Source organism: Cyprinus carpio, chromosome A1 (assembly GCF_018340385.1).
Source record: "Cyprinus carpio isolate SPL01 chromosome A1, ASM1834038v1, whole genome shotgun sequence".
Taxonomy (NCBI): domain Eukaryota; kingdom Metazoa; phylum Chordata; class Actinopteri; order Cypriniformes; family Cyprinidae; genus Cyprinus; species Cyprinus carpio.
Window position 1 is genome coordinate 16,373,130 of NC_056572.1, and position 22,288 is coordinate 16,395,417.

General features: G+C 39.4%; 1 protein-coding gene across 1 annotated transcript in view; it reads right to left on the bottom strand.

Moving 5' to 3' along the window:
- Window positions 1–1,079: 1,079 nt before the first annotated feature.
- Window positions 1,080–22,288, bottom strand: part of LOC109094833 (transmembrane protein 255B) — a 29,949-nt gene continuing 8,740 nt past the window's right edge. The window contains exons 5-10 of the mRNA XM_042752001.1: window positions 15,834–15,923; window positions 15,658–15,735; window positions 14,385–14,470; window positions 14,136–14,295; window positions 11,705–11,854; window positions 1,080–1,501 (exon numbers count right to left, since the gene is read on the bottom strand). Coding sequence (XP_042607935.1) covers window positions 1,277–1,501; window positions 11,705–11,854; window positions 14,136–14,295; window positions 14,385–14,470; window positions 15,658–15,735; window positions 15,834–15,923 — 789 coding nt within the window. The 3' untranslated portion in view covers window positions 1,080–1,276. The remainder of the gene's footprint in view (window positions 1,502–11,704; window positions 11,855–14,135; window positions 14,296–14,384; window positions 14,471–15,657; window positions 15,736–15,833; window positions 15,924–22,288) is intronic.

Sequence of the window (22,288 nt, forward strand, 5' to 3'; positions counted from 1 at the left end):
GAGAACCTAAAAGCAATTAAATTGCAAATGAATTTTATTAGGTAAAAAGTGGTGGTCTTGTGCAGTAAACACTTGGGCAATGCAAATACCAAAATCTATGGGACAATTGTTCATTGAATAAGTTTATGCATTTTAGAAATGCATGACAAAGCAAACTCCAGTGGCATTAAATAATGGACTTAAAGAATTATAATTTTTTAAATTATTCTGAAGAGTTCAAACAAATAGTTCATGATTAAGCTGTTACGCTTTTAAGGCTTTTTTAAGCATTCATTATAGTTACTTGCAGAAATGTTCAAAAGATGAAAGGGTTAAGAACATTTTTCTTGATAATAAAACCAGCCTTGATGCACTCTATTATTGCCTTGTCTAATACAATATATTAACTTTAAATAGGTATATTTTAACCATATATTTATCTATTTACTCTTTTTAAGCAGCAAGCACTTCATTTTTCAATGTAAAATGTGAGATATTAATGACTAACAGAATTTACATGGTATATTATGAAAGTACAATCGGCAATAGTTGTCTACATGTAGTTAGTGTTATGCTGGCATATGTTTAATATTTGAAAATACAAATACATACACCCAATAAATTAATAATCAGGATTTTCGACCAGTTGAAGGTTAGGATTTTTATAAACATTAATCAGGAAATTGAATTCTAAAGTTTTGCTTTAAGAACTGTCACTTTAAAAAATAAATGTGCCAAAAAAAAACAAAAAAAAACCTTAAATATTCTTTTGTTTTCAAGAGGAATGTGGCAGTTAGGAAGTTTTGTGAATCTAACCCCTGGATCATGTGCGTTGTTGTATTACATAAGCACTGAATGGGTAGTAGAGTCATGTTTCTGTTATTAAACCATATGTGTTATTCAAAAATCTAATACAAACATGCCAACACTTTCTCATCAGGATTCTCATCAGTTTGATCCTTCATCGTGACAATAGTTGCTCTGACAGCAAAAGACTAAAGCATGTGATCCATGTGCATGAAATGGAGCTTGAGTTTTTGTAATTGAGTGTTTCAGCCTGATATGATTCAATAAATCAAACTAAGGTCCCACTGAAGGAAGAGGGTTAAAAGCTGAAATTCAGTTTAAACAGGTTTTGGAAACTACCAGAGAACAACACTGATCACATTTGCTACAAGAATAATTCACAATTACAGAGACCCTTTCTCCTTTCTGGGGTCATTAGCAGCAGCACTAGCAGCAGAGATCACAGGGGTCAGGCGCCCATCAGAGGTCAGTGTTCTTGATTCAAATGTTTTCAGCAGGCGTAGGGTGGAGGCTTTTCGAAGGGCCCTAATAAATGAGCATAGAGAGAGGGAGCGTTTGGAGTCTGCATGTAGCCGCTGCTGTCCTGAGATGTGGATTGAGTCAGTACGGCTGAGTTTGTCCCGCTCTGAGCTGCCGCTTGTGTCTCGTCAGACGTGGAAGTCGAGACCTCAAGAATGGACTGGCCTGTGGCTGGAGCTGGATAACCATTCAGATGCTGCAGGACGAGAACAACAACAAAAAAAAAGAACATCAGAAATGACTAGATTAAAGCATTATGTGTAGACTTTGACACATGACAATAAATCTGCCTGAAATCAAAAACGTTACAAATTGAATTTAAAGACATACTTACAAATCTGACTGACAACCTTTTAACAGGAAAAAAAACTGACCAATATTTAAATCTGTTAATAGAACAAAAATGACTAATATTTCAATCTTTTAATATGTAGCGCCCTCTACCTTCTTTTTATAGAGATTTGTAAAGAGCAGCACCAGGTTTAATAAACTAAGAGATGTTGTACTGTATAAAGGCTTCCCCCTGATACCACTACAATACACCATAAAAGAATGAAAACTTCTGCTGTTAAATAACCCTAAGATTAGTGAATTTAATACAAGGCAAAAATAAACAGAAGCAAGATAGAATATACAAACAATAGGGAATCCAACAAAACAAATAAAATAAAATAAAATAAAAGGTCACAGTAACACTTAAAGTACAGTATCACTGAAAGGGAATTCAATATAAATCAATATAAATAAAGTTTCTATGCATTGACTACAGTGTTTGGTTTGATTTGTCACCACTTCTGAATATTTGTGAAACTGTATTTCAACATCAAATTCACACTCTGTAACCGTCAAGAGTAATTTCAATCACAGAACACAAATATGGAAATCAACTATATTGGCCCCACACACAGAGTTAACACACACTCTCACCACCCACCCAGTAGCAGACCTGAGTCATGGCTTGAGTATGCAGCGGCCGTAAAAATAGCAAAATGACCTCTTCATCAAGTCTAAAACAGATCCTCATCCTGCTTTCTCCCTGGCAGCCGATGTGGGTCCCACTCCAACACAGCCAGAGGAACCCCAGATCTCATGGTGATCTGGGGCACTATTCTGGTCTCCCTCAGGTCAATCACATGATGAATTGATGGCGAATTCAGTCCACACGTTCTTTATTAACTGCAATCTCGTTGACGTTCCTGTGGCTCAGTGTGGTAGAACATTGCGTTAGCAGCACAAAAGAGCGAACACACATACTGGTAAAAAAAATTTATAGACTGAATACACTGTAAGTCGCTTTGGATAAAAGCGTCTGCTAAATGTAAATGTAATTCTCTCTGCTCAATCGCTCCAATCATCTGCACCTCTTCTTTCTCTCCTTCTCTCCTTTAAAGGGGTCATACAGGTGCTGGTCATATAATTAGAATATCATCAAAAAGTTGATTTATTTAATTAATTCCATTCAAAAAGTGAAACTTGTATATTATATTCATTCATTACACACAGACTGATATATTTCAAATGTTTATTTCTTTTAATTTTGATTATTATAACTGACAACTAAGGAAAATCCCAAATTCAGTATCTCAGAAAATTAGAATATAATTTAAGACCAATACAAAGAAAGGATTTTTTAGAAATCTTGGCCAACTAAAAATTCTAAAAATGAAAAATATGAGCATGTACAGCACTCAATACTTAGTTGGGGCTCCTTTTGCCTGAATTACTGCAGCAATGCGGCGTGGCATGGAGTCGATCAGTCTGTGGCACTGCTCAGGTGTTATGAGAGCCCAGGTTGCTCTGATAGTGGCCTTCAGCTCTTCTTCATTCTTGGGTCTGACATATTGCATCTTCCTCTTCCCAATACCCAATAGATTTTCTATGGGGTTAAGGTCAGGCGTGTTTGCTGGCCAATTAAGAACAGGGATACCATGGTCCTTAAACCAGGTACTGGAATCTTTGGCACTGTGTGCAGGTGCCAAGTCCTGTTGGAAAATGAAATCTGCATCTCCATAAAGTTGGTCAGCAGCAGGAAGCATGAAGTGCTCTAAAACTTCCTGTTATACGACTGCGTTGACCTTGGACCTTAGAAAACACACAAACCCAACACAAAATTATGACATGCCACCGAAAACCAACACTGACTGTGGAAACTTTACACTGGACCTCAAGAAATGTGGATTGTGTGCCTCTCCTCTCTTCCTCCAGACTCTGGGACCCTGATATCCAAAGGAAATGCAAAATTTACTTTCATCAGCAGTCCAGTCCTTTTTGAAGTAAGATGCTTCTGACGCTGTCTGTTGTTCAAGAGTGGCTTGACACAAGGAATGCGACAGCTGAAACCCATGTCTTGCATACGTCTTTGTGTAGTGGTTCTTGAAGCACTGACTCCAGCTGCAGTCCACTCTTTGTGAATCTCCCACACATTTTTTAATGGGTGTTGTTTTACAATCCTCTCCAGGGTGCGGTTATCCCTATTGCTTGTACACTTTTTTCTATCACATCTTTTCCTTCCCTTCACCTCTCTATTAATGTGCTTGGACACAGAGCTCTGTGAACAGCCAGCCTCTTTTGCAATGACTTTTTGTGTCTTGCCCTCCTTGTGCAAGGTGTCAATGGTCGTCTTTTGGACAACTGTCAAGTCAGCAGTCTTCCCCATGATTGTGTAGCCTACAGAACTAGACTGAGAGACCATTTAAAGGCCTTTGCAGGTGTTTGAGTTAATTAGCTGATTAGAGTGTGGCACCAGGTGTCTTCAATATTGAACCTTTTCACAATATTCTAATTTTCTGAGATACTGAGTTTGCGATTTTTCTTAGTTTTCAGTTATAAACATCAAAATGAAAAGAAATAAACATTTGAAATATATCAGTCTGTGTGCAATGAATACATATAATATACAAGTTTCACTTTTTGAATGGAATAAGTGAAATAAATCAACTTTTTGTTGATATTCTAATTATATGACCAGCACCTGTATGATGCGATTTCATGTTTTCCATTGTCTTTGGAGTGTTACAAGCTGTTCGTGCATAGAAAAGATCCGTAAAGTCGCAAAGATTAAAGTCTCAAACCCAAAGAGATATTCTTTATAAAAGTGAACGCTCATCCACGCCTTCCTAAAACACCTCGTTCAAACACACCCCCACATATCAATGTCACTGTGTGGGAAGATTTGCATAACGCTGCCCAAATGTATATGCAAAGAAAGAAGGCATAACTTTTATTCTCGCTGTAGTATTGTTGCCGCCGCCGCGTGGAGACGCTGTGTTTCATTGCGAAAGCCAAACTACTTTGTTTGGCCTTCCAAAAGAGGACAAAACTACAAATCAAAGGTTAAGTTTTATTTACAACAATGTTCCAGAACAGTACAACCCAAATATTTGAGTGTTTGCACCGCATTTTACGGAGGAAAGTTTCCTAAACCTGGTAAGGGGTGTAACATTTCCGTCACACGTTTGAGGTATTTGTCCAATCACAAAGCACTAGATAGCTGGCCAATCAGGGTATACCGCGCTTTTCAGAACGATGAGCTTTGTAAAAATCGATGCATTTCAGAAAGGTGGGGCATAGAGGAGCAATAATAATGGAAAATAAGTATGTGGAAAATACGTTTTTTTTAACCTTAAACTGCGTAAACACATTGCATTACACCAAATACACAAAATAATGTTCTTTTTAGCAACGTCATATGACCCCTTTAACCACTCACATTTTCCCATTTCCCATGGAGGGAGGGTCTCAACACACACAAGCAAATTAAAAAAAAGTCCAACCTCTAACGTAGGTCAATATCATGCTTTTCACATGTGCATAACTTACTACAGATTATGGCATTTTTGAAGACACAAAAGCACACACATTTTATGACTCTGCGCATGAAGTGTTAGACTCCATTAACATTTCAGCTTTGCATGAGAGACTAAAAGAAACAAAACAGCAGTAAATTTAATGATATAGCCCACTACATATTCTATTGGGTTACATGCTCCCACTTCTAAACATCTCTACCCTAGCCAAGTAATAATACCTGAGGTCATCCTTTCTCATTCAGAAACAGTCCTTGGCTCACCTTCAGTTAGTGCCACATTCCTTTCTCTTTTCTTATTTTTCCCCTTTTCTTTGTTTTCTCTTCACAGATCCTGTCGTGGTCTCTGGTGTTGCAGAAACTTTCCTTAGCTCTTCAGGAACAGACAACCTCACTTCATCCCTAACAGGTAAAACATGGTCTCTGTGTAACTTTATTTATACTTCCCATACCGGACTAGAGTCTCAGCCGATTAGCTTCTTCTTTAACTTTTTCCACCACCAGGTAAGGAACATCATTTTGGCCGCAGCTCTGGAACCTGAGGTGAGAGGTGAGTAGAGCTGACTATCATAATGAACCAAATGTTGAACCTGTTTTCTTTACCCTTGCACTCATGAATTGTCAGTTTTTTCAGTCTGCTTTGTTTGCTTTTCTTTTGGTTTAATTACCAAGGATAAAGTAGAACTCAACTCTACATATTTGTGTTCAAATATTTTGAGTCTCGGCCTTAAGTTCTTGAATGACAGAGGTGCCCCCTCCAATTTAGAATGTAGAATCCCTGGCAACATTTAAGAGACAGCTAAAAACTCACCTCTTTCATCAACATTCAACCACATCCTAAAAAATGAAACCACATCCTATGCTTTCACTTCTTCTAAATCATTCTCTGTTCTAGCTTATACTATTCTAAATAATGTCTGAGTCCAGGAGACAATCAATCTCGTTCCACTACTTTTTGTTGAGGGTCTTCTCTATCCTTCTCATGGATTCAGACAGGGTCTCTCCGGTGCTCTGGCACATGAGACAAAACTTGATATATAAGTCCTCACCAGACTCGCTTCCAAGTACTGCAATGCACTCACCTCAGGATTGGAGAACCGGTGATTATGATTTTCAATGCAGGCCCTTTAAGGCTTTCCACAATTCTGAGTCGTTGTTTTAACAAACTTAAAACAAAATTAAACAAGTGTATCTGAGTTCCTTTAGAAAACATGAAATGGTCAGGAAACACCATGGAAGGCCTCTTGCAGATCCTCATCCTGTTTCTCCCTGGCAGCCGATGTGGGTCACACTCAAACACAACCAGAGGAACCCCAGATCTCATGGTCACAGAACAATAGAACAAAACTGACCGATATTTAAATTTATTAGAACAAAACTGACCAATGTTTAAATCTCTTAATAGAAAAAAATCTACCAATATTTAAATCTCTTCTTAGAATAAAACCAACCTAGATTTTAATCTTAATAGAACAAAACCGACTGCCATTTAAATCAATGAATAGAACAAAGTCAACTGATATTTAAATATCTTATTAGAACAAAATTGACCAATATTACTGGAACAAAACTGACTGACTTTTAAATATCATAATAGAACAAAAACGACTAATATTTAAATCTCTTACTAAAACAAAACTGACCAATGTTTAAATCTCTTACTAAACCAAAACCGACCAATATTTAAATCTCTTAATAGAACAAAGCAATTAGTCATTAGATATTTGTTTGCTTTAGGCTTTTGGTGTGCTAACTGTAAAGAGTGAACAGCAACCGGTATTTAAACTGCTTGGCCACTCTCCAAACTCATGAGAAGTGATTAGTCAGTAGAGACAGTGGTAGTGCTTGCTTAGTGTTTGCTTAATAGTTTGTTTCCATTTCTGTAATTTAGATTTATATTTGCTGCTAAGAAGGATTAATCTATTTAATGTTTATTTCTATTTTTCTACTTTATAATTTGTCATTTGATTGCACTTATTTGTAAATTAGAATATTAGCCGTTAGCTAAAAATATACTTTTTTTTATTTGTATTGCTCCTTACTGCACTTAAGTGGCAAACTGTCCCACAGAAGTTTCAATTTGAGCCATCCGCATGCTGTAGGCTTTTGGTGTGCTAATTGTAAAAGGTGCCCATAGCTGTTTTCACTCAAGTTGATAAGCTGTGTATTTATTAGTTATCTGTGTGCTGGCGCAGAAGTTCGACCCTTTTGTTCAGCTTCCTTGTGTGAAGACTGACTCGGGTAAAGACCTGCGACTCTACCTGCGTGACCCCACTGAGCAAGGACACTGACAAGGCACTTAAGTAACTTCTCTTTATTTTCTTGAATCTCTCCTTCTTGTGCTCCCACTTTCCTTCTACCCTCTCTCTTGCATCTATCATGTGCTTCCAAATTCCAAAACATTCCTGTTGTCTCTCTACAACCTACCATCACACACAGACGGTGACACAATCTTGCTAACCTGCGTCCTATCTGCACCTTCTCCACTTTACCTCTCTCTTTTTCTGTGGGTCTCTGTGCTGACTTTCTTCCAGCTTTTGCCGCTCAGTCAGCTGTTAGTATTTTTGGCTTGACTGAGACATGGATTCAACCAGAAGACTAAGCAACCGCTACAAATCTCTATAAACTCATCCTACTACGACAACCAAAAACACTCTCCACTATGCAAAAATAAAAAACTCCACACTCATAACAACTGGAAATATTCGACCCATTCCTCTCTATGCAATAACAATTCCATGATATTACAGTAACAACGCTTGTAAAACCCAATATTGTAGTCATTTATTGCACTCCAGGTCTATTGTGCACCTTGATAGAGAAACTGGATGTGCTGCTGTCCTCATTCCCTGAGGATGCAGCCCACTTGTAGTTTTTGGCAACTTAAACATTCATCTGGAGAAGCCTTGCGCTACAGACTTCCACTTCCTCTTAGCCTCATTCAAACAAGAATGGATACCACCACAGATACTCACAAACCAGGCAACCAGCTTGACCTAATTTACACACGCAGCTGTTTCAAAGATAACATTTTGATAAAACATTTTCTGCACATTTCTTTATTACATTTAATCTACAACTTACAGTACCACATGTAATGAATCAGCCCCTCTGCCAGTTGCATTTAGGCGATAATTGCACTCCCTTTCACCCTTCCATTTTTACTCTGTTGTGACATCATCTTTTCCCTCACCCACCCAATTCTCATCTCTGGAAGTGAATACTGAAAAGGCCACTTTATGTTCCACTCTAACTTCTTTTCTAGACAATATCTGTCCTCTCTCCTCAAGGCCTGCACGCACTACCCCTCTAACCTGTTTATCTAATGTTCTTCATGAACACTGGACAAAACTCAGGGCAGCAGAGAGAAAATGGTGCAAATCAAAAGATCCATCTGGCCTGAGTATGTATCAGCCTCTGCTTTCATCTTTTTCTGCAGAAGTCCATACTTTTCATAGTTCATATTTCCACAACAAGATCAAGATCAGACACACGCAAACATTCAACTCTCCTTTGTCCCCCTCCACCACACCCCCTCCACCTCTTTAACAATGGATGATTTTGCTAAATTCTTCACAGAAAAACAATCTAAACCATCAGCAGTCAGTTCTCAGCTCCGAACACACAGGAACTCAAACCAACCACATCCATTGCTAAAAATCTCTCCTACATTTTTACCGGCACCCACACATATCATCAACATCAATCTCTTCTCAGAGGTATTTTCAGGGCTGCATTCAAGCAGTCTCGGGTAACACCACTGGCTAAAAAAATCCACACTAAACACCTCACATGTTGATAGTCACAGTCCTGTTTCTCTCTCCTTCCATTTATAGCAAAAACACTTTAACAAGTTGTTTTTAAGCAGATATCATCTTTTCTTTCACAGAATAACCAGAGGTACATTAACCAATCAGGTTTCAAAAGTGTCCATTCAACAGAGACTGCATTACTGTTGGTCACTGAAGCCCTACGGATTGTGAAAGGTGATTTCAAATCATAAGTTCTTATTCTGCTGGATCTATCTGCCCTTTGACACTGTAAATCATCAGATCGTCCTGTCCACCCTCTCTTCGCTAGGCATCACAGGAACTCCACTTTGAATCTTTCCTCAGGGATCAGTTCTTGGACCCATCCTCTTCTCCATATACACTACATCACTGGGACCCATCATACAGGTACAAAGTTTTTCCTACTACTGCTATGCTGATGACATGCAGCTTTATCTTTCATTTCAAAAAGATGATCCAATGGTAGCAACACAAATCTCAGGCTGCCTGGCGGACATCTCGGCATGAATGAAAGAATATTACCTGCAGCTGAACCTGACAAAGACTGAGCTTCTTGTCTTCCCTGCCACTTTGATTCTACAACACGATTTTTACCATCCAGCTATGTTCATCCACAATTACCCCATGAAGCTCGGTCAGAAATATTGACATAATCTTTAATGACCAGCTGACAATCAAAGACCACATTTCAAAAAAGGCTCAATCATGCAGGTTTGCACTGCACAACATCAGAAAGATCAGGCCCTTCCTAATGGAGCATGATGCACAACTTGTCCAGGTGCTTGTCATTTCTAGGCTGGACTACTGCATTGTGCTTCTGGCTGGACTTCCATCTAGGGCTGGTCCGAATACCATTTTTTGAGATTCGAAACTTAGGTAGTAATCAACACCGAATATTCGAAGTTTTGGAGGGAGGGGGCTGATCATATTCTTCTCTCAACACCGTGTCTACACCAGACACCGCGCCGCGACAAAATACAAAAGAACCTATTATATGCTGTCTACACTGGATGTGGCGTGGCGCGAAAAATTCCCAACAGTAAACTGCTGCTGCATTCTATTTATGACGTATTGACACAAAGTTCAAATGATTTTCAATGGTCGCTCTGTGCAGTCCAGTGCAGACAGACTTTAGCTGTTGCGTCGTAGCACGACAACTGTTGCGTCCGGTGTAGACACAGTGTAATAAAGGCAGGAATCTCTGTGTGTCTGTCTGTCTGTTTGCATTTTTATTATGTGGAGAACTGTTCATCAAATCGACTTCATGCGTGTGTTGCTGCAGACCCAAGGGAGTTCAGTGTCGCATTTTGGTGCAATATGGACACAAAACACGTTCAGAATCAAAACACTTTTAATAAACTACAGAACCGCATGAGCCAGAAGCGGCGCCTCATGCAGGCAGGGCTTACATGCTCCGAGAATGGACACTACACTAGTGATACAAAACACACAGGTCTGTTAAGAGCAATACTTTTAATATAGACAATTTATCATTAGGCTGGGCTACTGTGCGTTTTTTTATGACTGCCATATTCGCAAGTATTTTCCAAGCAAATTAATTGCATGTTTTTATCATGTGTAAAATTACTGATTAACATAAGGATAAAAGCAGTTGTTGTTTTTTTGTTTTGTTTTTTACACCAACAATATACTGTACTATTTGCGTACTACTTTCAGAAATCAGGTGATTTTTCAAACTTGATGTTCTGTTGTGGTAGGCCAGTTTCAAATTGCATATTTGGCACACTGCCTTTCTTGTTCTCACTCAATATAAAGTGCTCCCACACAGCGGAGGTCTTCTGCATGTTTGTGTTATCTTCCAGATGACCTAAATCATGATGTCATGACGTTAACTCATGGGCGATTCATATTCAAGCGAATGAGAACCGTTTCACGGGGGATACCAGGGGTTTAGAAAAAAATTCAATAAGAATATTAAGATCTCCGAATTGAAAATCGAATGCCAACCCACCGAACAAATATTCGAATAATCGAATATTCTGGTCCAGCCCTACTTCCATCATGTGCAATCTTCAAATGATTCAGAATGCAGCAGCACGACTGGTCTTCAACAAACCCAAAAGGACCCTCGTCACACCTCTCTTTATCACCCTAAACTGGCTTCTGGTTGTGGCTTGCATCAAGTTCAAGGCACTGATGCTTGCATATAGAACAGCCACTGGTTCAGTACCCTCCTACTTTGACTCAGTCTTACTAGTCTATATCCCCTCCAGAAGCCTGAGATCTGTAAGTGAGAGATGCCTCGTGATACCATGACAAAGAGGCACAAAATGACTTTCCAGAACATTTTCTTTCACTCTTCCTTACTGGTGGAATGATCTTACCACCCCCATTTGGAATGTAGAATCCCTGGCAATATTTAAGAGACAGCTGAAAACTCACCTCTTCCATCAACATTTAACCACATCCTTAAAAAAAAAAAAAACTAAATAAAACAAAACTATGCTTTCACTTCTTAATCCTTCCCTGTTCTAGCTTATACTATTCTAAATAATGTCTGAAACATTGTATTACGAGCACTTCCTGTGTTTTTTTTTGCCTCATTTTTTATGAATCTTTTAAGGTTTTACACATTTGTAAGTCGTTTTGGATAAAAGCATTTGCTAAATGAATAAATGGATATGTAAATGTAAAACAGACCGACATTCTCACTAGAACAAAACTAAACAAAATCTTGTACTAGAACAATATTTTCTGTAATAAATCAGTCATGTTGGTGTCCTGATCATCTGACTGTCATGAGTACCGTCCTGAGAGAGGTTAGTTGGTTAGCGGTCCTCACCTGTGGGGGTAGCGGGTAGTTTGGGTAGGCAGGTAGAGTTTGTCCGGAGGGGCAGAAACCGGTGTAGGTGATCAGGTGTTGGGTGGGGTTGTACAGGATGTGAGGGGGTGGAGCCGGACTAGGTGTCATGTGACTTTGAACCGTGGGAGCCTAAACGTGCACACACACACACACACACACACACACACACACACACACACACACACACACACAATACAGACTCATTAAAATACATGAATGTGGAAGCTATGATACTGACACAGTAAGAATCACTGTTATGTGAGAGCTGATATTTGAAATTATAAATCTAAACAGCTGTCGTTTTCTTTATTTTTATAAAAACATCAGTTAAATAAGCCATGAAAACATGCTGTCCAGAAAAAAATTATGAATGAACTATAAGAACATATTTAAAAAAAAAAAAAGCAATAAAAGTGACAAAACAACAAAATTACAAATATATATATATATATATATGCTCAACTCAAATATATATATATATATATATATATATATATATATATATATATAATAATGAATAAACTATAAATTATTTAATAATGAACTAAATAAGATTTGATCATCTGATTTCAATATCAGACTGATCAAAATCAAATAAAATAGATATTGTTGATTGCAGTGTCACTACTGAGACTGTCCTTCTCTAAAAATAAACCCTAAATAAGTTTATAACCGGAATTGAATGCAGTTGAAATACAGTGGGTACGGAAAGTATTCAGACCCCCTTAATTTTTTCACTCTTTGTTATATTGCAGCCATTTGCTAAAATCATTTAAGTTAATTTTTTTTCCTCATTAATGTACACACAGCACCCCATATTGACAGAAAAACACAGAATTGTTGACATTTTTGCACATTTATTAAAAAAGAAAAACTGAAATATCACATGGTCCTAAGTATTCAGACCCTTTGCTTAATATTTAGTAGAAGCACCCTTTTGATCTAAAACAACCATGAGTCTTTTTGGGAAAGATGCAACAAGTTTTTCACACTTGGATTTGGGGATCCTCTGTCATTCCTCCTTGCAGATCCTCTCCAGTTCTGTCAGGTTGGATGGTAAACATTGGTGGAAAGCCATTTTCAGGTCTCTCCAGAGATGCTCAATTGGGTTTAAGTCTGGGCTCTGGCTGGGCCATTCAAGAACAGTCACGGAGTTGTTGTGAAGCCACTCCTTTGTTATTTTAGCTGTGTGCTTAGGGTCATTGTCTTGTTGGGAGGTGAACCTTCAGCCCAGTCTGAGGTCCTGAGCACTCTGGAGAAGGTTTTTATCCAGGATATCCCTGTACTTGGCCGTATTCATCTTTCCTTCGATTGCAACCAGTCGTCCTGTCCCTGCAGCTGAAAAACACCCCCACAGCATGATGCTGCCGCCACCATGCTTCACTGTTGGGACTGTATTGGACAACTGATGAGCAGTGCCTGGTTTTCTCCACACGTACCACTTAGAATTAAGGCCAAAAAATTCTATCTTGGTCTCATCAGACCAGAGAATCTTATTTCTCTGTTTTTTAGCAAACTCCATGCGGGCTTTCATGTGTCTTGCACTGAGGAGAGGCTTCCGTCGGGCCACTCTGCCATAAAGCCCCGACTGGTGGAGGGCTGCAGTGTTGGTTGACTTTCTACAACTTTCTCCCATCTCCCGACTGCATCTCTGGAGCTCAGCCACAGTGATCTTTGGGTTCTTCTTTACCTCTCTCACCAAGGCTCTTCTCCCCAGATAGCTCAGTTTGGCCGGATGGCCAGCTCTAGGAAGGGTTCTGGTCTTCCCAAACGTCTTCCATTTGAGGATTATGGAGGCCACTGTGCTCTTAGGAACCTTAAGTGCAGCAGAATTTTTTTTGTAACCTTGGCCAGATCTATCCCTTGCCAAGTCTCTGAGCTCTTCAGGCAGTTCCTTTGACCTCATGATTCTCATTTGCTCTGACATGCACTGTGAGCTGTAAGGTCTTATATAGACAGGTGTGTGGGTTTCCTAATCAAGTCCAATCAGTATAATCAAACACAGCTGGACTCAAATGAAGGTGTAGAACCATCTCAAGGATGATCAGAAGAAATGGACAGCACCTGAGTTAAATATATGACTGTCACAGCAAAGGGTCTGAATACTTAGGACCATGTGATATTTCAGTTTTTCTTTTTTTAATAAATCTGCAAAAATGTGTTTTTCTGTCAATATGGGGTGCTGTGTGTACATTAATGAGGAAAAAATGAACTTAAATGATTTTAGCAAATGGCTGCAATATAACAAAGAGTTAAAAATTTAAGGGGGTCTGAATACTTTTACAGAGCGAGTCTGATGGCTTCAGTATCTTCAGTTACTAAAACTGTCATGTAGTTCAATCTAAAAGCAATGAGCAAACGCTGTAGTTTCATTTGTGTCTTGATTTTTGTCTGATGAATCCAGACTCACCAAGTCTTTGAAGGCTCCCAGTATGGCGGCGGTGATGATGCCGAGAAACACACCGAGCACATTGAGTGTCACACAGGCCCACAGCAGACGATACAGATTCACCACATCCCAGCAGCTTCTCACGCCCGTAAACTCATAGTACTGCACATGATAGTCCACACTAACACACACACACAGAGTCATGCAGTAAAACACTGAATAACACATAGTTCAGCTGTAAATGCTCATTGATTGATGCAAGTGCTTCACCTGTCACAGCGGAATAAGTCACAGCAGTAGCAGGTGTTGCTCTTCACCTTGAGTTTACACTGACTACCGTAGGAATTACAGTGTACCTGACCACAGCAAATAAACACAGTAAAATACAGTTACAAATATAGCACATAAACCAATTTAGTTTATGCTTAAAACTCGACATTATGAACTATGAATATTGTGACTTTTATGACAAAACGACTGAGATGTTCCTGATGTGAGAGTTGCTTTCACTCTTAAAAATAATGCTTCCAAAAGAAGATTTTCAGTGTTATGCTATAGAAAAAAACATGACTGATTCCTCAAAGACCCTTTCAGTGAACAGTTCTTAACCCTCATGTCGTGTTCTGGTCATTTTTTTTTTTTAGAATCAAGTTAATTTTATCTCATTTGGACAAAAACTGATTTTGCTCACACAGGATATAACTTACCAAAATGTTGATATTTTGATTGATTGAATGTAGGCTTCATAAAATAAGTATTTCGAAATAAGTTTTTTTTTTTTCACTCAAAAACTGAATATTGTCAAAATGATCCACAAATAACACTTTTTTACTCAAAAACTGAGGTGCATGAGCTCAGATCACTGGCTATGCTTACATTGAGACTTTCAATCTGGTTCAATCGGAATGAAATCATTCTGATTTATGAATCCGAGCGTAGTGTAGGCCAATGAGGCCTACAATCAGTCAGATTCTAAAAGAAATAAAAAATGTCTTTGCTAATTGAAAGAAAACCAGTTGAATCCAATATTTGGTAAAAACATAGCACAACAAGACATTTATAAGCAGTTTAAAAGGCTACTTATTTTTGACTTGCAATACCAAATTTTCTTAATGTGAAGAATTGTAATATTTTAATATTGTAAAGAACACTATAAAGAACCTTTATTCCAATGGAAAGGTTTATTGGAATTTAAATGTTCTTCATGGAAACATCGATGTCAATAAAGAATCTTTATTTTTATGACTGTTGGATAAAAGTGTATGCAAAATGAATAAATGGAAATTAAAAATAATTATATGCAGCATATATTGATTTCTAGAAATGTGTTCAAATTTTACAAATATGTTGAATTTTACAGCTTTATGTTTCTGATGGTCAGATCAAAACTGATCAGATCAAATGGAAGTCATGTTCATACTGACCAGCAGAGGGAAGCAGAGCACATGATCATTCAGAGAGTCCACCTGATCGTTGATCTACTAATCCTTACCGAGCCAATAATCATCATGTGGATTTATATTCCATTTTAAGATGAACTCACCTCAGCGTAGTAGTTGTCATAGCTGTAAGAAGTGCTTGAGTAAAACTCACAGCGGCCCTCCATCAGTGGCCTCCTGTCCTACACACAAACACACAGACAGAGACAGTGTGAAAGCCAATAACTCATCTGAGGATCGATAGTTTCATGAGCAGCATGTAAGCACTCAAGATACTCACAATGAACTCAGCGGCGATGATGCCATCGATGATGGCGCAGAGGAAACACGACACGACTCCCAGACTGATGAAGATGATGGACGCCACCAACTAACCGACACAAACATTGTGTTAATCACCACTGTATGAAGGACACACGAGTGAGGTTTCTGATTCAGCATCATTATATCACTGGATGAATCATATCTCGACCCCAAAATCAAACAAAATATATGAGGAAAAAAACATTTGTACAAACATCCACCTTCAGGTTGTGCTTCACATAACTTTTTCACATGCCACAGCCATATAAAAAGAAGAAGAAGAAGAAGAAGAAGAAGAAGAAGAAGAAGAAGAAGAAGAAGAAGTTTTATTTATATAGCACCTTTCCATAGCTCAAGGTCACTTTAACATAATGCTATACGAGACATTTACACACCCACATACACAGTACAGACACAAAGGGCCACATATAGCCATATTATCCAAAATACATATTAAAAAGATACATTTTAGCTGAATCTTGAAGGTTGACACAGAAGATATATTACGAAGTTTAAGGGGTAGCGAATTCCATAATTTAGGAGCATTAACACTTAATGACCTACCACCTACAGTGGACAGCTGAAAACGAGGAATGGACAACATTTACATTTACATTTAATCATTTAGCAGAAGCTTTTATCCAAAGCGACTTACAAATGAGAACAATAGAAGCAATCAGACCAACAAGAGAACAACAACAGTACACAAGTGCCATGACAAGTCTCAGTTAGTCTAGCACAGAACTCATAGAAAGGTTTTTTTTTTTTTTCAAGAATAGGATAGACATGAAAAGAAAAGAAAAGAAAAGAGCTAGTATTAGTTGGTCTAGTGCTGGCGAAAAAGATGAGTCTTTAGATGTTTTTTGAAAATGAGTAAAGACTCAGATGTTCGAATTGAGATTGGGAGGTCATTCCACCAGCCGGGCACAGTCCAGGAAAAGGTCTGTGAGAGTGATTTTGAACCTCTTCGGGATGGCACCACAAGGCACCGTTCACTTGCTTCTGGAGGGCGCATAAGTTTGAACTAGTGAGTTTAGGTATATTGGTGCCGTGCCAGTGGTCGTCTTGTAGGCAAGCATCAGTACCTTGAATTTGATGCTACTGGTAGCCAGTGTAACCTGATGAGGAGGGGAGTAACGTGAGCTTTTTTTGGCTCATTGAAGACAACCCTCGCTGCTGCATTCTGGATCAGTTGTAGAGGCTTGATAGTACATACAGGAAGGCTCGCTAGGAGAGCATTACAATAGTCCAGTGTGGAGAGAACAAGAGCTTGGACAAGAATTTGGGTGGTTTGCTCTGACAGGAAGGATCTAATCTTCCTAATGTTGTATAGGGCAAATCTGCAGGACCGGGTCATTGTAGCAATATGGTCTGTGAAGCTTAACTGATGATCCATCACAACTCCTAGGTTTCTGGCTGTCCTGGAAGGAGTTATGGTTGATGAACCCAGCTGTATAGAGTAGTTGTGATTTAACGACGGGTTAGCTGGAACCACCAGCAGTTCTGTCTTAGTAAGGTTGAGCTGAAGGTGATGGTCATTCATCCAGCTTGAAATGTCACTCAGACAGGCTGCAATGCGAGCAGCTACCGTCGGATCATCTGGTTGGAATGAGAAGTAGAGTTAAGTGTCATCAGCATAGCAGTGATAGGAAAAGCCATGCTTCTGAATGACAGATCCTAATGACGTCATGTAGATGGAGAAGAGAAGTGGTCCAAGCACTAAGCCTTGGCAAGAAGTTGTGACTTAGAAACTTCAACCCTCCAAGACACCCTGAAGGATCTATCTGAGAGGTATGACTTGAACCACAGGAGTGCAGTTCCAGAGATGCCCATCTTTCTGAGGGTGGACAGTAGAATCTGGTGATTAACTGTGTCAAAGGCAACAGACAGATCCAGCAAGATGAGTACTGAGGATTTGGAAGCTGCTCTTGCCAGTCGCAGGGCTTCAGTAACCGAGAGCAGGGCAGTCTCATTTGAGTGGCCGCTTTTGAAGCCAGATTGGTTGCTGTCAAGGAGGTTGTTCTGTACAAGAAATATAGAGAGTTGGTTGAACACAACTCGCTCAAGTGTCTTTGCAATGAATGGAAGAAGAGATACCGGTCTGTAGTTTTCTAGAAGTGCTGTATTTAAAGATGGTTTCTTAAGCAGTGGGCTTACCCGAGCCTGCTTAAACGCTGAGAGAACTGTACCAGAGTGAAGAGAGGTGTTGATAATGTGAGTGAGTGAAGGTATTACTGAAGAAGAAATCGCTTGAAGGAGGTGAGTGGGAATAGGCTCAAGTGGACAAGTAGTAGGATGACTGGACAGGATAAGTTTGGAAACGTCCATCTCTGAGAGTGGAGGGAAAGAGGAGAGAGAGTGTGTATTCGTCATTATGAAGTTATCATCCATCTGCGGTGTGGAAAATTGGTCACTGCAGCTTTCTTCACAAATAAGACAAGAACCATCAAAGTCGTCGGCTGTAAGAGTCGATGAAAGAGGAGGTGGAGGCGGACTAAGAAGAGAAGAGAAAGTTTTGAAAAGTGTGCGAGAGTCAGAACAGTTGTTAATTTTGTTGTGGTAGTATGATGTTTTAGCAGTGAAGACATCTGCAGAGAAGGAAGAGAGGAGAGACTGATACACACTGAGGTCGGCAGAGTATCTTGATTTATGCCATTTCCTCTCTACAGCCCTGAGTTTAGAGCGATGTTCCCGGAGAACATCGGACAGCCAGGGGGCAAATGGGGTGGTGCGTGCTGGTCTGGATGACAGTGGGCAAAAGTTGTCCAAGCAAGAGGTCAGAGTGGAGCAAAGAGTGTCAGTAGCACTGTTCGTGTCCAGAGCTGAAAACTGAGTGAGTGAAGGAAGTGAGGATGAAACCAAAGAGGACAGGTGAGATGGAGAGAGTGAGCGTAGTTTCCGTCGAAAGGTGACCTGCAGAGGAGCATGTGCCGCTTCAGGAGTAAGTGCGAGGTTAGCAGTTATGAGGAAGTGGTCTGAGGTGTGCATTGGAGCATCTAAAGTGTTGTCCATGGAGCAACAACGTGTGTAGATGAGGTCCAGTTGGTTGCCTGATTTGTGAGTCGCTGTAGTAGATCTTCGCTTGAGATAAAATAAGGCGAGCAGAGTGTTGAAGTCAGCAGCCTGGGGTTTATCTAGGTGGATGTTGAAGTCACCAAGCAGTACCAGAGGAGTACCATCCTCAGGAAAGCTTGATAGTAACACATCCAACTCCATCAAGAAGTTTCCCAGTTGACCTGGGGGAAGATAAACGACCACAAAGTGGATGTTAACAGGGTGGGTTATAGTAATCGCATGTGATTCAAATGAACCGTTACCTGTAAGAGATGGTTGAAGATCAAATTTCCATTCTTTTGAGATAAGGAAACCAGTACCTCCACCCCTCCCAGTCGTACGAGGGGTGTGGGAACAAGTGAAATTAGTGGAGAGGGCTGCGGGAGTGGCAGTGTCTTCAGGTTTGATCCAAGTCTCAGTTAGGGCCATGAGGTTGAGACCAGAATGAGTAGCAATAGAAGAAATGAAATCTGCTTTATTAACAGCAGACTGGCAGTTCCAGAGACCAACCGGAATAGAGAGTAAAGTAGTAGAGGTCAGAGGGACAGGCCATAGATTTTTGGGATAGGCCTGCCTCCGATGTACAGTGCGAGCTCTCCGAGTATTCGTAGTAATAGTAGAGATCTGAAAGCACATAGTGAGTACAAGTGACCTAAATAAGTAGTTGAGAACAAGCTGGACAAAAAGAAAAGAAAAAGGGGAGAAAAGCAATACTCAAGTGCCTTGTCGGTGTCCTTGCTCGGTGGAGTCTCACAGGTAGAGTCGATGGTCTTTACCAGGGATAGGCAACTCCGGTCCTGGAGGGCCACTATTCTGCAGAGTTTAGCTTCAGCCCTCATAAAAACTCACCTGCCTGTATTTATCTAGTAATCCCGAAAACACTGATTGCCTTGTTCAGGTGTGTTTAATTAGGGTTGGAGCTAAACTCTGCAGGACAGTGGCCCTCCAGGACCGGAGTTGCCTATCCCTGGTCTTTACACTCGTTGGTCTTCACACAAGGATGCTTCACACGAGGGCTGCCGCGGTGAACTACCCACTTTTATATTTGCCTGATTAACTGTTATTGGAGTCAGCTGGTCACGCCTTACTATTTAGAAGACCGAAACTGGAGAGTCCCACGATAGGCAAACGCGAGCACGTATTTACCATGGTAAAAAAACACTAAATGAAACAATGTTTCCTAGCAACGAAGATCCCAGATGTATTAAAAATATAAAACAAGAAAAAAAATTTACCAACTACTGTCCTTTTCTGTTGCTCGACTTTTTCTTCTGGGACAAAAGACCTAGCTCAGATGATCTGAGGGACCGGCAGGAGAATAAGAGTACAATAGGTCAGACAGATATGGAGGTGCAAGACCATTTAATGCTTTAAATGTTAGAAGCAATATCTTAAAGTGGATACGTGATGCCACTGGTAGCCAATGAAGATCATGCAGTAGAGGAGTAATGTGAACAATGCCTGGTGGAGGTGAGAACTCTTGCTGTGGAGTTTTGAATATACTGTAACCTTGCAATAAGTTTTTTAGGCAGACCAAGAAATAGAGCATTGCAATAATCCAGACGTGAAGTGATACATGCATGAATTAAGGTTTCAGTATCAGCTATATTCAGAGAAGATCGAAGTTGTGCAATATTATGAAGATGAAAAAGTTTTTTAACAACAGAAGAAATGTGAGAGGCAAAAGATAGAGATGAGTCAAATAAGACACCAAGATTATGGACAGATGAAGAAGGCTTAACATGAACCCCATCAATTTCAAAGGACAGGTCCATCCTTCTGACTGATGTAACAGAGCCAATTATAAGAATGTCCGTTTCGTTATTATTAAGTTTAAGTAAGTTCAAAGACATCCATTGCTTGATATGCCTGATGCATGCAGTAAGTGAGTTAGGCAATGATGGCCTATCAGAGCTGGTGGTTAGGTAAATTTGAATGTCATCACCATAGCAATGAAACTGAAGTCCATGTATGCGTATGATGTCACCAAGTGGATATATATAAATGATAAACAGAAGTGGGCCAAGAATTGAACCTTGAGGAACACCCTGTGAGACTGGAGCAGTTGCAGATTTATACCCTTGAATGGTGATATAATATTTCCTATCGCTGATGTAGGAAATGAGCCAGGAAAGAGCTAAACCAGTGATATCGATATCAGAAAGATGAGAGATGAGTATTTCATGGCAGACTGTGTCAAATGCAGAGCTTAGATCTAGAAGAATCAAGATGTTTATTAATCCAGAAACCATAGACAGAATAATGTCATTAACCACTCGAAGAAGAGCCATTTCAGTGCAGTGTGATGAATGAAATCCTGACTAAAAAGGTTCAAAAAGGCCATTAGCATTTAAGTAAAATCTCAATTGTGAAGCCACAACTTTTTCAAGAATTTTACTTAAGAATGGTAATTTTGAGACTGGCCTATAATTGTTCATGTCTAGATGGTTAAGAGCCGTTTTTTTAAGTATGGGAGTCACCGCAGCCATTTTTAATTCTGCTGGAACTATGGCAGATACTAAACTACAGTCAATCATATGTGTTATGTAAGGTTTAGCCTCAGGAACACACATCTTAAGCAAAATGTCCCCATCCATTGAATTGCTTCTATTTTTCTCTCCTCTCCACCTTTAGCTGGTGTGTGATTATGATTGTAAAGCACTTTGGGTGTACAGCAATACACAAAGCACTATATAAATAAATGCTTCATTCATTAATTTATGCTGTGAAATCTTTACTGATTTTTATGAAGTAACATAAGAACTAACTTAGAAATTGTTAGTTATATTTCAAGATATACACTTCCTGTACTGAAGCAGCTTAGATTTACTTGATTATACAGACAATTGATTATACATTTTTTTTTAATTTATTATTATTATTTTTTTTTTAGAAAATCAGTATCAAATATGGTCAGGCTTTTGAGGAACATTTATTTGTTCATCTCTCAGTCATCATTGTATTGCATTGCATTATTTGTTTAGATCAACAAAGAATTTAAATATCATCTTACTCCGACATATTTTTGGTAGATATAGAGTGACAAGTAATATATATAACTTTCTGTATTTTAAGATTTTCCAAACATTTCATTCTGTATGATTTTTAAGCTGTTCTCCACATGTAGACCAAAAAATATCCCCACAAAGACGAGGCTTTTGGATATTGTCATCTTTGTGGGGACATTTTGTTCCCATAACGTAGGAATACCTGTGCACACACACACTCAATAACACATGCTGCTCCATCATCTCCTGGTCTCCAGCGTGAGCTCGTAACTCCAGCATCTGCATGTGGACTGACTGCAGTAATAAAGTAAATGTAGAGCCGTGTGCTGCTCCAGTCTGTTGGCACAAGGCTGTATGGCTGATTTACTGT